The sequence below is a fragment of the Portunus trituberculatus genome, chromosome 46 (genome assembly GCF_017591435.1).
Source record: "Portunus trituberculatus isolate SZX2019 chromosome 46, ASM1759143v1, whole genome shotgun sequence".
Classification (NCBI taxonomy): Eukaryota; Metazoa; Arthropoda; class Malacostraca; order Decapoda; family Portunidae; genus Portunus; species Portunus trituberculatus.
This window is the reverse complement of record NC_059300.1, coordinates 4,784,545-4,798,324: the sequence shown is the minus strand read 5'-3', so window position 1 is coordinate 4,798,324 and position 13,780 is coordinate 4,784,545. Positions and strand designations below refer to the sequence as shown.

General features: G+C 43.9%; 1 protein-coding gene across 4 annotated transcripts in view; it reads right to left on the bottom strand.

Moving 5' to 3' along the window:
• Positions 1-13,780, bottom strand: part of LOC123520258 (serine/threonine-protein kinase MARK2-like) — a 126,017-nt gene that overhangs the window by 98,448 nt on the left and 13,789 nt on the right. The window contains exon 1 of one of the 4 annotated variants that reach the window (XM_045282380.1): positions 11,172-11,458. The exons of the other annotated variants lie outside the window; for them this stretch is intronic. Coding sequence (XP_045138315.1) covers positions 11,172-11,186 — 15 coding nt within the window. The 5' untranslated portion in view covers positions 11,187-11,458. Of the gene's footprint in view, positions 1-11,171; positions 11,459-13,780 lie in introns of those variants that run through there. 4 annotated transcript variants of the gene reach the window in all.

The window sequence follows — 13,780 nt, the reverse complement described above, 5'->3', positions numbered from 1 at the left end:
TCTCTCTCTCTCTTTTATCATCCTTAACGATCAAAGAGGATACTGTAATTTTCCTATCCAGCTTTAAAATTACCCCCAGCGAGAGACGTCCCTCATTTATACAGCTTTAAGACAGGAGACGAGCAGGAGGAGGAGGAGGAGGAGGAGGAGGAGGAGGAGGAGGAGGAGGAGCAGGAGGAGCAGGAGCAGGAGGGAGACGAAAATATCTCTGAGGGAAGGTTGCTCGAGCACAAGGTTTGGAGAGGCAGATTGTGGAACGAGGCGACAAAGGGGGGGGGAGAGAGAGAGAGAGAGAGAGAGAGAGAGAGAGAGAGAGAGAGAGAGAGAGAGAGAGAGAGAGAGAGAGAGAGAGAGAGAGAGAACAATAGGACGTGGCAGAGTGAAGCAAAAAACAAACACATTTAAGAAAGAATTAAAAGGGCGCCTTAACAAAAACTGAAAGAAATTGAGACATCGATTGACTGACTGACTGACTGACTGACTGACATACCAGCGCCAAGCCACAATGAGGTCATAAATTAATGTTTGATATCCTTTAAAATCCTGAGAGAGAGAGAGAGAGAGAGAGAGAGAGAGAGAGAGAGAGAGAGAGAGAGAGAGAGAGATAAGTATGTACCACCGATAACGAAGATCGGAAGGTAGAAAGAAGGAAAGGAAGGAAGGAAGGAAGGAAGGAAGGAAGGAAGGAAGGAAGGAAGGAAGGAAGGAAGGAAGGAAGGAAAAGGAAATGGGGAAATAAGAGGAAGGAAGACATGACGAACTCGACAGGAGGAAAACAGGGGAGGAAATCATCATAGATAAGAGGCGAAAAATGACGCAGCGAAGAGCAAAAATCATAATGAACAACTTAATGAGACGGGAGAGAAAAACACGAATATAAATGAAGACATACTGAGAGAAGGAAGCAATAACACAGCGAGAGAGAGAGAGAGAGAGAGAGAGAGAGAGAGAGAGAGAGAGAGAGAGAGAGAGAGAGAGAGAGAGAGAGAGAGAGAGAGAGAGAGAGAGAGAGAGAGACCTGAACTTTTAGTAGTAGTAGTAGTAGTAGTAGTAGTAGTAGTAGTAGTAGTAGTAGTAGTAGTAGTAGTAGTAGAAATAACATTATCACTAGTAGTAGTAGTAGTAGTAGTAGTAGTAGTAGTAGTAGTAGTAGTAGTAGTAGTAGTATACAATCAGCAGCAGTAGCACCAACACTAACAGTAGTTGTAGCAGCAGCAGCAGTACATGAGCCAGTATCAGCACAAACAAAGCCAGTCTGTGCCTGAGAACAAAGCGACACACGATATGTCCACAGTCTCGCCGCAGCCCAATAACCAATAATTAAATGAGGTGCACGTCCAGCCACTGTGTGTGTGTGTGTGTGTGTGTGTGTGTGTGTGCGCGCAAACATACAACACCACAACCAACACATTCACGTCACTACTTTAGATATTCTACCACCAATAATAACACTAGTCACTTTTTTTTTTTTTTACTTATGATAATTAAAACTACACCCTGACATTTAACTGAGAGAAATACAATAAATGAATAACAGAGAAAATATAAACCAATAACTTTAATCCGTAGCTAATCTGCACAGGCTATATTTCCAACGTGTTATCCTTAGATGATAATCACGTATTTTTCACCGCCACTTCACTGTTACATGATGGATGGAGGAGTGGAGGAAGGCAGGAGGAGGAGGAGGAGGAGGAGGAGGAGGAGGAGGAGGAGGAGGAGGAGGAGGATGCACTGGAGAAGGAAGATTAAAGATACTGTGGTGAAGGGAAAGAGATAAACAGCTGTGAGGTTAGAAGAATGGGGTGATGTGGTGGAGGGTGTTAAGTGGTGAGAGGTGTGGAGGTTAGAACGTATTAGAGTGAAGATAATGTTGGGATGAGATGCAGTGGGGTGAAAGGAGTTAGGTTATGAATTATGGAATGATAAATATTGGGGTGAGGAAGGAGTTACAAACGTTGAGAATAAGAAGCAGGGAGTGACAAGCATTAAGGTGAGGAACAATGGGATGAACGGTGTAGGAATAAAAGTTAAGCGAGTAAGAAGCATAACAAATGTTGGGGTTTGGGGTGAGGGGCAGTGGGGAGATAAGACCGGTAGTGACAATCGATAGAGATGAGAAGTAGAAAGTTACAAGTACGGGGAGGAAAAATAGTAGGGAGATACTGGGGCGGAAATCAATGGGGATGAGAAATGTAAGGTCATTAGAGGTGTGAGGAGCAGTGAGATGAGTGATGGGCTGACACACAACACTTAAGAGTATTTCAATGGGAAGAGTACAGAACAGTAGTATCTAACTTAACCTAACCTAACATTTTTTTTTTCAATCCAATCAGACTCAACTTAACCCAACGTAACTTTTACCCCAACCTAACCTAGCCAAACCCAACCCAATCTTTTAAACTCAGCTTCACTCAACCAAACCCAACCCAACTCAAACGAAACCAAACCAAGCCAAGCCAAACCAAATCGAATCGAACCGAACCGAATTTAACCAGACCTATCCCTGCCTCACCTAGCCTACCATGGGGTGAGGGTGTAGAGAGGCCTGGGGTGTGAGTGCAGGGACCCCTGGGGTGAGGAGGGGTGAAGGGCAGCATGGGGTGACAAGAATCATAGGAGGGAGGGTCGCAAAAGGGTCAGCACGGTCTTCCAATCCTTCCCTACCCAGACATACACTATTTACACCATCCTTCCCCACGTTCCCCCTTTCCCTCTCCCCCTCCCATCAACCCCATCACCCTGTCCTGTCCCATCACCATCCGCGCCATGACACTTGCAAGCCCTGAGTGCCGCCACGAAATCAATCATTCTAAAAGCGACAGGAGACTAGACGCACGCACGCACGCAAACACTCCTCCCCTCCCCCAACACACACCACTATACGCACATAACGATCCCTGTCAGTACACACACACACACACACACACACACACACACACACACACACACACACACACACACACACATGCATGCTACTTACGCACGCACACAGGATATGTTAGTGCTATTTTTTGAGGGGTGGGGCATACACAATACGCACATATCGACCCTTCAAAGGTATACACTACACACACACACACACACACACACACACACACACACACACACACACACACACACAAGTGCATACATACGAGAAGATCGATAAATAGACAGATAAGGACAGCCAGAAAAACAAAGCTAGATAGACAGGTAGATTGACAAATAGATAGTGGATGAAACACACATTCACACTCTTACACACACACACACACACACACACACACACACACACACACACACACACACACGTACTGTACCTCACATGTACTATTACACCAACTTTTACACACACATATACACGCGAACACACACTTTCAAAGAGACTACTAGATGATAAAAAGAGAGAGAGAAAAAAAAGACTTGAAAACCTTGCGACAAAAGAAAACTTTAAAAAAATTACATCCGCCCTACTACTGCCACTACCACCATTATTACTACTACTACTACTACTACTACTACTACCACCACCACCACCACCACCATCACAGTCACGCCCAGCCGCTCGTCCCCTCAAGCTTAAAATGAGTCTGCGTGATTATATACTCTTTCCATCCTTCCATCAGCGTCAGGCATCCTCATCCCTTCAGATTCATTCACTCCCCTCCCTTCCTCGCTTCCTTCCTTCCTTCCTTTTTCCTTCTCTCCAGCCATTCAAAATCTTCAATTCTTCACGTCTCCCTCCTTCCCTCATCTCCTTCCAGCAATTTCAATTCTCGACTTTCATACATTTTTTTCCTATCCTCCTTCCTTCTTTTCCTTTCCTTTCGTTACATCCAGCTATTCTCATCTTTAATTCCTCCTTCCTTTCATTTCTCGCTCCTGATTTACCTCCTCACCTCTCCTCGTTTTCTTCCTTTTCCCACTGTCCTCACTCATCAGTTCCATCGTCTTCCCATCCACCCATTCTGATCTTTTATATCCCTTTTCCCCCTTTACGTCCCTCACCCTTTCCCTCCCTTCTCACCACCTTCCCTCACCTCCATCACCACGTCTGCTTCACTCCTTGCCCTCCTTAGCGGCACCAAGCACACACAGGAGGCGGCGGAGGGGGAGGTTGGGGCTTTGACAAAACGACGAAAACTGCAAATCCACACCAGCTATGAGACACTAATGCGATAAGCTTTCCTGCAGTGACGACGAGTGTGTCAGGGAGAACGGAGGCTGGAGTGAGAGTGGTAGAGTGTTACAATACGTCACCACAGCCACACCACACCACCCAAACACACTCGTACTGATCATGCCATTGCCAAACACACGTACCCAGAATACATGCATAAAATCAAGAATAACCATGTCAATAGCGCGTGTGTCACCAAATAAACGTTATATTATCTGGTTCAACGATAAGGGAAGGGAAGAAGGGAAGGCAAGGAAGGAAACAGAAGGGAAAGACGAGTTGAAGAATTGAGGAGGGAGAATTCTGGGTACGACGGCGATAGTGGTGATGGTGGTGATTAGAGTAATCCTTGGGTGGTGGTGGTGGTGGTGGTGGTGGTGGTGGGTGTGAAAATATGATTAACGCGCATGGGAGACAGACAGGAGACGGACAGGATAAAGTAGGAGACAACAGACGTGAGGGAAAAGTAGGTCATACTGGGATTGGAGGAGGAGGAGGAGGAGGAGGAGGAGGAGGAGGAGGAGGAGGAGGAGGAGGAGGAGGAGGAGGAAGGAAGGAAGGAAAGGTAAAGAGAAAGCATTAGTGGAGCAAAGAACTGTTTGCAAGTCGAGTCAGGAATATATGGGAAAGGAGGAGGAGGAGGAGAAAAATTGAAAGCTGAACGTGAGTTACGGAGGAGGAGGAGGAGGAGGAGGAGAGGAGAGAGAGAGAGAGAGAGAGAGAGAGAGAGAGAGAGAGAGAGAGAGAGAGAGAGAGAGAGAGAGAGAGAGAGAGAGAGAGAGAGAGAGAGAGAGGCGACAAAGGCAGGAACAGCAGGCGGAGCATGATAAAATGTGAGGGCAAAGAGGACGACCTGAGCACACACACACACACACACACACACACACACACACACACACACACACACACACACACACACACACACACACACACCAAATACTCGCTGAGATAGAAACGGAAACAAAGAGATACCATGCAGAGAGAGAGAGAGAGAGAGAGAGAGAGAGAGAGAGAGAGAGAGAGAGAGAGAGAGAGAGAGAGAGAGAGAGAGAGAGAGAGAGAGAGAGAGAGAGAGAGAGATGGCGGAATAAGAACAGGAAGAACCAAGGTGAGCTGAAAACAGGGAGGAAATACACGCAAATTAAGAGAGAGAGAGAGAGAGAGAGAGAGAGAGAGAGAGAGAGAGAGAGAGAGAGAGAGAGAGAGAGAGAGAATGCACGGGGCTACAAAACCATGATAAAAAAAAAGTATAAAAAAATGTCACGGATTAGATTTTGCAGTTAACTCACGAAGGCATTGACACGAGAGAGAGAGAGAGAGAGAGAGAGAGAGAGAGAGAGAGAGAGAGAGAGAGAGAGAGAGAGAGAGAGAGAGAGAGAATCAGGGAAAACTACCTTAACTACCCTAATAACCTAATCACAGTACAATTACACATCATCTTGCTACAGTACCGTGATTTGATTATCTCTCTCTCTCTCTCTCTCTCTCTCTCTCTCTCCGTTAGGTTAGGACGTTTGCTCCCCTTCCCTTTATCTCATTCCGTCTCTTCCCCATTCATTTCCTCTTTATTCTCAGTCTTCCTTTCCCTTTAACTCTCTCTCTCTCTCTCTCTCTCTCTGTTTATTCCACCTCATTCGTCATTGATTTTCTTTAGTTTCCTTTTTTCTTTGTTCTATTTCATTTTTTTTTCTGTTTATCCTCATTACTTTAAATCGACATTATTTTTTCTTTATTTTTTTTTTCTATTCATACATTTTCTTATCTACACCCTGTTCATCCCTCTCCTTTTCCCTTTATATTTCCTTCTATCCTATCCTTGTTTGTCTTCGTTTCTTCCTATCTCCTTATTAACTAATTTTATTTCTATCTTTGCTATCCATATTAGTTTTCATTTCAACTCTCTCTCTCTCTCTCTCTTCCGTCACCCAAAATGCATCTTCCTCCCCTCTTCCATCCAAGCTATTCACTCATCCACCCTCTCCACCCATCTCAACCTTCCTCTTTCCTCTCATCGTCCTTCCCTCCTCCGTCTACATCCTGCAACATCCGACTTTCCTCCACATTCCCTCTCCGTTAATCTGAATCTTTCTCCTTCCTCCTTCACTTTCTCATTCCTCTTCGTTAACCTCCCCTTGGCCTCCGCGGACCCACACTAACGGGAGAGAGGAAGCGTGGAGAGGAAGGGGAATGACATGGAGATTACACTGAGGAACGGAGTCGGGGGTGGGTGAATGAGTGAGTGAAGGAGTTTGTGAGTGAGTAGCGTGCATGTCTTGTAGTGTTGCCAAGTTTAGGGGAGATTGAGAGGGTGGGGTTTGTTTGGTGGTGTGGTGTGGTGTGGTGTGGTGTGAGGATGTGTCGTGAGTGAGTGAGTGAGTAAGTGAAAGGGTATTGTAATTAATGATGGTGTTGGTGGTGGTGTTGGTAAGGACATTGTGGGTGTACTATCTCTCTCTCTCTCTCTCTCTCTCTCTCTCTCTCTCTCTCTCTCTCTCTCTCTGCAAGGTAATGATACTATAATTCAAATAAATGAAAAAGGAAATAGACAAATTGCTTTCTAACTTTCTTTATCATTTCAGTGGCATGCAGTAGCTACCACCACTAACAATATCAGGAAATTCTCTCTCTCTCTCTCTCTCTCTCTCTCTCTCTCTCTCTCTCTCTCTCTCTCTCTCTCTCTCCCTTGATTTCACAGAGGTAAGAGAACAGCGTCATGTCTCGCTCCCGTCATGACAGCCTGCCAACCTCCTCCTCCTCCTCCTCCTCCTCCTTCCTTCACCCTCCATTCTTTTTTTCCCTCTCTCTCTCCCTCCCTTCATCTCCCTCTTTTCTTTCCTGCTTCCCTCCCTCACTCCTTTCTTCCCTCACAGCACTCCTGCACAAAAGGCGTTCACAAGACCCTTCCCCCCCGTGGAGCCTCACAAGTCGCAAGGCATGGAATGAACATCGATATAAATTGCATGGTTTTCCAGCACCAACCCAACAAACAGCTGACTGCTCCGAGGTGGTTGTTATAAGAACTTAGAAACATGAGGAGCAGGCAGCTATTAAGTATACACGTGGCGTTTCTTGTGTAAGGCATACATACATTATTACATATATCCATTAAATCTACATATATATATTTTCTTAATCCCTTCAATACTGAGACATATTTTTACCTGAGATGTGTGTACGACCAGACCATTTTATTGACATTAGAAAGGGTTTATAGAGGTCAAAAGATTAATGGCCACAGTCTTCACTATTTCAATCCCCCACAAGAGTTTGTAAAACTGTATAAAATCACCAAATACTAACCAGAATGAAGATGGAAAAGCGTCACGGTGCTGAAGGGGGTTAAGCTTCCTACTCTGTACTAACAATCTATGGTGTCTATTCTAACCATCTACCATTCTGAGATCCAATTTCTTGTTGTGGTATTTAATGTTGGATCAATTCAAAAAGAGAATACAGAGGAAACCATACAGGGCAGGAAGAAGTAATGTTCACTTATATGTTCAATCATCCACCACCCTATTTAGGAACTGATTGGGAAAAATAAGTGGAAGACAATAAAAAAATAAATAATAGCACATGAATTAAGGAAACAATGGTTATTATTAACCCTTTCAGTAGCTTGACACGTTTTCCTATCTATTCTGGTTACTACGTGGTGATTTTATACAGCTTCACAAATTTGTGTGGGAGATTAAAATAGTGAAGACTTTGACCATTAACATTCTGACCTCCATAGATCCTTCCTAATATCAATAAAATCGTCTAATCACACCGAAAACTTAAGATAGAAAAGCATCTCAGTACTGAACGGGTTAAGGCACAATCACCAGTTAATTACTCAATCTCAATTTATGAACAAAGTATAAGCTGGAAAAAAAATATATATATCGTACACATGAAGAAGGTATGAAATTTGTCCAGACGTAAGCAAGCCTGAGAAAGATAAGATATTACGTGCAAAATATTCTAGTCAGCCATTACTACTTCTCCCCAGCCCAGCCTGCCCTGATGGCCTTCCCTGCACGGCCCTGTAGTCCCCTTTCAGCCCCATCTCATTTAAGTGGCTTTATGATGTCATCTCGTACTAACCCTCTTCCTCTTCCTCCTCCTCCTCTGCCATCATCCTCCCTCCCTCCCCCCCAGTGGTTCTCTCAATGGTTGAATTATTAATGATTCATCCTACCCACCCACCCACCCACCCACCCATCTCTCTCTCTCTCTCTCTCTCTCTCTCTCTCTCTCTCTCTCTCTGTCATCCATCTAATCATTGTTTGTTTGTTGTTTAAGTAATGAAGTCATACCATTTATAACTGTCATGTATCTCTCTCTCTCTCTCTCTCTCTCTCTCTCTCTCTCTCTCTCTCTCTCGTGACCATGTTATGATGTTTTGTCCCCTCTCCTTCCTGCCCCCCCTTACCCTCTCTTCCCCCTCCTCCTTCCCTCATCATTATTACTGGTATGCACTCCTACTCCTACTCCTCCTCCTCTTCCTCCTCCTCCTCTACTTCCACCAACATCCATCTCCTCCTCCTCATCCTCCACACTTTTACCAGCGAGTGTGGACACAAACAGTCCTCTCGCGACCTTCACACTATCGCTGGAGATAAAAAGGCGAATGATACCGGCGACTACAAGACTTGTGTAAACAAATCTTGACCCATATCTCCGGATGTCCCTCGGAGCTCTCTCTCTCTCTCTCTCTCTCTCTCTCTCTCTCTCTCTCTCTCTACGTATCGAAAACACATTGGCATACGTGTTGATTCTCTCTCTCTCTCTCTCTCTCTCTCTCTCTCTCTCTCTCTCTCTCTCTCTCTCCATATTGAAAACACATTGGCATACGTGCTGAGAGAGAGAGAGAGAGAGAGAGAGAGAGAGAGAGAGAGAGAGAGAGAGAGAGAGAGAGAGAGAGACTATGGAAGGGAAAGGAAAAGGACATTAAATCAGATATATCTATCAAAACGCTATCAGTAGTAGTAGTAGTAGTAGTAGTAGTAGTAGTAATAATAATAATAATAATAATAATAATAATAATAATAATAATAATTATTATTATTATAATAATTATAATTATAATAATAATAATAATAATAATAATAATAATAATAATAATGAGAAAAGGAGAACAAGCACAACAAGAAAAAGAAATAAACCAATTAGCCTACAGAGGAACACTTTAATGAGAGAGAGAGAGAGAGAGAGAGAGAGAGAGAGAGAGAGAGAGAGAGAGAGAGAGAGAGAGAGAGCAGTACTTGTTACGCGCGTGGAGTACTGTATTCTTGTTTACACGCCGATCAATACGTCGCCGCCGCCTTCGTCATAAAATAAAGGCGACCGTGCGCGTATTTTACATGGGAGCGGACGTGTGTGTGTGTGTGTGTGTGTGTGTGTGTGTGTGTGTGTGTGTGTGTGTGTGTGTGTGTGTGTGTGTGTGTGTGTGTGTGTGTGTGTGTGTGTTCACTGATAATAAAACAGTGATGTGGAGTTAATTAAAATTGTGAGATAGTATAATAAAAAAACATAAAACAAAATGTAATAAACTATGGGGAAAATACAAATAATTAACTAGGTACACATTTGCAAGACGAATATATATATATATATATATATATATATATATATATATATATATATATATATATATATATATATATATATATATATATATAAACATACCAAAAAATAAAGAAAGAAAGAAAATAAGACACAAAAACAAGTATACCACTGATTATTTCTACTCCATCTCTCCGCATTGAATAAGGAACTAAATACACCACTAAAAATACAAACTATCAAAAAAATACTTAAATAAAATCACCAAACGCACCAAACCACCCTTCAATACAATCACATCACCACCACCACATCCTTCCCCACCCCGCCCTCCCAAATCACCATTATCACCACCACGGTCACGGGGAGGAGAGAGGGAGAGACGGCGAGGGACAGGGGGTGAGTGGAGGGACGGAAAACACCACCAGGCAATGAAAGGTCACACAGAATTAATCACCACCCATCACCATGTCACCTAACCTCCCTCGGGGCTTGGTGACCTTGACCCTAAGTGACCCTAAATGACCCTACCGCACGTTACACCATCATCACATTCCTAACTCATCACCTACACGCCCCCATCCCGTCCCAGGTCTCGCCCAACGCCCACGGGAGCTGGTGTTCGCCGCCCACGTACAGAGAGAGATACAGAGGGAGAGAGAGACAGAGGGTCGGGAAGCGGGTCGGGAAGCAGGCATTTTCTGATCGATGACCTACTGTGCGACCCTAAAGTGTGCGCCTAGTCTCTTTGGGCTTCTTCGGCGGCTTCCCCTGCTGCTTCTAGGTAGTCGTGGTGTTGTTCCCTGGACTGGCCTAACCTACCTACCCCATTTTCCCTTTCATCTAAGTCCCTCCGTGTTTCTCAGTGTGACGGCAAATGCGTACAGTGAAAGTTAAGTGCTGGTGATAGTAATGGTAAAGGTAGCTGATGGAAATAGCTTTAATTCTTATGACACTGTGTTGCTTGCGGTAGTGGTGCTGGCTAAGTATTGCTACTGTTACCACCACCACCATCACCAACAACAACAACAACAACAACAACAACAACAATAATAATAATAATAATCGAGCTTTCATGATTGCCAATTTCCATATATAATCAAGAGCTATTTGAGAGAGAGAGAGAGAGAGAGAGAGAGAGAGAGAGAGAGAGAGAGAGAGAGAGAGAGAGAGAGAGAGAGAGAGAGAGATTATATACCTCTGCTTGTGGTCGGAATCAAGCAGGTATTGTTTCTGGCATTACCTTGAAGGGAGAGCGTGCGCACGTTCCCACCTGACACAGGTATGAAAGGGAGGCTTGTTGAGAGAGAGAGAGAGAGAGAGAGAGAGAGAGAGAGAGAGAGAGAGAGAGAGAGAGAGAGAGAGAGAGAGAGAGAGAGAGAGAGAGAGAGACACAGACAATAAGCACACACACACACACACACACACACACACACACACACACACACACACACCTTACCCCCGGTCTTCTCATCCGCACCGCAGTTATTAAAACAATGAAAGTTTTAGTAGCAGAGGCAGCAGCAACGGCAGCAGTGTCCCAGAGAAAGTAGTCGGGCACATTCCAACACGGCGGGCCTCTCTGCCTGCCCAGCGCCCGGCAAGGTAATGCCCTGCTGGCCCACGGCTGCGGGAGACTCAGTGGTGCACAGTTGGGGGACTATAAAGGCCCCAGGTCCGGCTACCACTCGCTGCTGACCTCCACCGCCCCGCTCGAGTGTTTCGAGCTGCACAAACAAACGGACCTTCAGCTTCGCCACACAGCAGACGACTAAGTCCTGTTCGCTCAAGTTCTGGCCATCGATCAGCTGGTCAACTGAGATCCGTGCATTGGCCAAACTCTTTGTTACCGCTTGCCATCGCACCCCACCCTTATGCATGCATGCATGCATACATACATACATACATACATACATACATACATGCATATATATATATATATATATATATATATATATATATATATATATATATATATATATATATATATATATATATATATATATATATATATATATGAGCTGGGATCTTTCTTCAGTAGCTACTTAAATTAAAGATATATATGTGAAAAATTACTAAAAATAATGCATGACACCTCAACGCTATTCTAGTCACAGTTAACGCAGTGTGGATGTAAGCCAGACTCGCGTTACCAAATCCAGAAGTAAAAAGTAATTACAACAAATCAATCATCTCTTCAAATTTATAATCATCTGTTAATTATAAATGGCAACACCTGTGAAAATTAGCTTCCTCCCGCACACTCCCAGTCGCCGCTCGCCTGCTTACTACCACATCTACACCCTGCGGCATGGCGGCCAACGAGTGCACGTGGAAGTAATGGAAGTCAAGCTGGTGCATTTCACTGCAGGATAACACTTCTATTCATCGCCTACAATAGCCACCTTGTGGAGCAGCGGCGCCACATTCCTACCACCGGTGCAAACATTCTTCGCTCACCTCAAGAAGCCCGGCAGTTGCGCATTCCTTACGAGTGTCACTTAAGTCACTAATCAAGGTCCAGCAAAGCCTCAAGAATCGCACGGGAGCTTCAAGTCCCGTTGAAACAATAAATCTAAAGAGGTGCATGGCAAGCTGTGTCTGGGATGGATACAAATCCCCTCACATCTGCGTCATCATGCACACGTTGCCTCCCTCACGTTCTCCAGCTACACGGTACATACCAATTTACCAACCAAGCTAGACGGGAGGATGAACAGGTGGGTGGGGTGTGCATCCGCTTCCTAGACAGTCTTCGGCCCTCCTCGCTCCACTCATCACCGCCATCACAACAGTGGAAATCAATCATTTGGTACAGTCGTGGTCACAATTCTATCAAGTTTGACCCGCACTCACTCTCGCTGTGTTTCGTGTTTGTCCTCGACCTTAAATCCTGTGATCTGCTGATAATCTCCTTACAAGACTTGACAACTGATTGACTGCGGGAAGATCTGAGGACTTAAGCTGGAGAGACAACGCTCAGTGGAAGGAAGTATCATAAGTGGAAGCAAGCTGATTTTTACCAATACTTGAAATTTCATGATTTTTCACAAAAGATATTAAACAACGCGCAATGTATCCATCAAAACTATGTATATAAAAGCACCCAGAATTAAAGATATCTTAACTATAAACATAAATCATGATAATAATACAAAAGACTTTTGTCATAAAGTGCAGTACTACCAAGTGCATTAAAGAAAAAAATTAAGTGAGAAAGTCGTAGTGAGTCAAGATTAGCTCAGTGGTTGGCGGGAAACAAGTCAAATGAACTCCAGTGGTGACAACAGGTTATGACCACAACACTCACATTTCACCTCGCCAGTCACTTGTCCGTCTCACCTACCACCACCATCACACACCCACACCGCCCTCCTGCTTCTATTATCAGAGGGAGGCCGTTGTGAGGCACTCCACAGTAAGCCTACACTCAACGAGGGCACCACCACACTACAACACTAACCACTTCCATTACGTCTTGTGCCTTTGATAAATTAGTCCTATGCTTTAATTTTCCAAAACCAGTCAGAAAATGGAAAGAATATAACATTAAATCAAATATGTAAATTATATAGCACAATTTTTAATAGCAAAAGTAACGAGGAAAAAAAAAATAATACGGTCATATAACAAATTATCATGAAGACTTTTAATGAAGGCATATGTCAGATGTTGTAATTCACTTCCATTTAAAATAACGTGAATCCCTTACAAGACAAAAAATGGTCACCAAAAACGGCAGAAAATTTCTGCATCAGAGCCTCATGTTAATTACACTAACTGCCTCCTACACCCTGTGAATCTTGAAAACCAATACGATCAATAAGAAAGTTCCCTTACTCACTAGGTTTCAAAAGAGTACCTCACTACATATCCCCAAATTATTCATTTTCTACAGTAAATCAACAGTTCTGGAGCTTTTCTCAGTTTGTAACCTGATTCATCATGGTACTGAAATACATCACATACATCTCAATTCTCAACAACATTGATTCATTCATTAACTCATTTCCTTGACTTTTCTGGCACTTCTCCATCATCAAAACACACTTCTCCATTACTCACCAA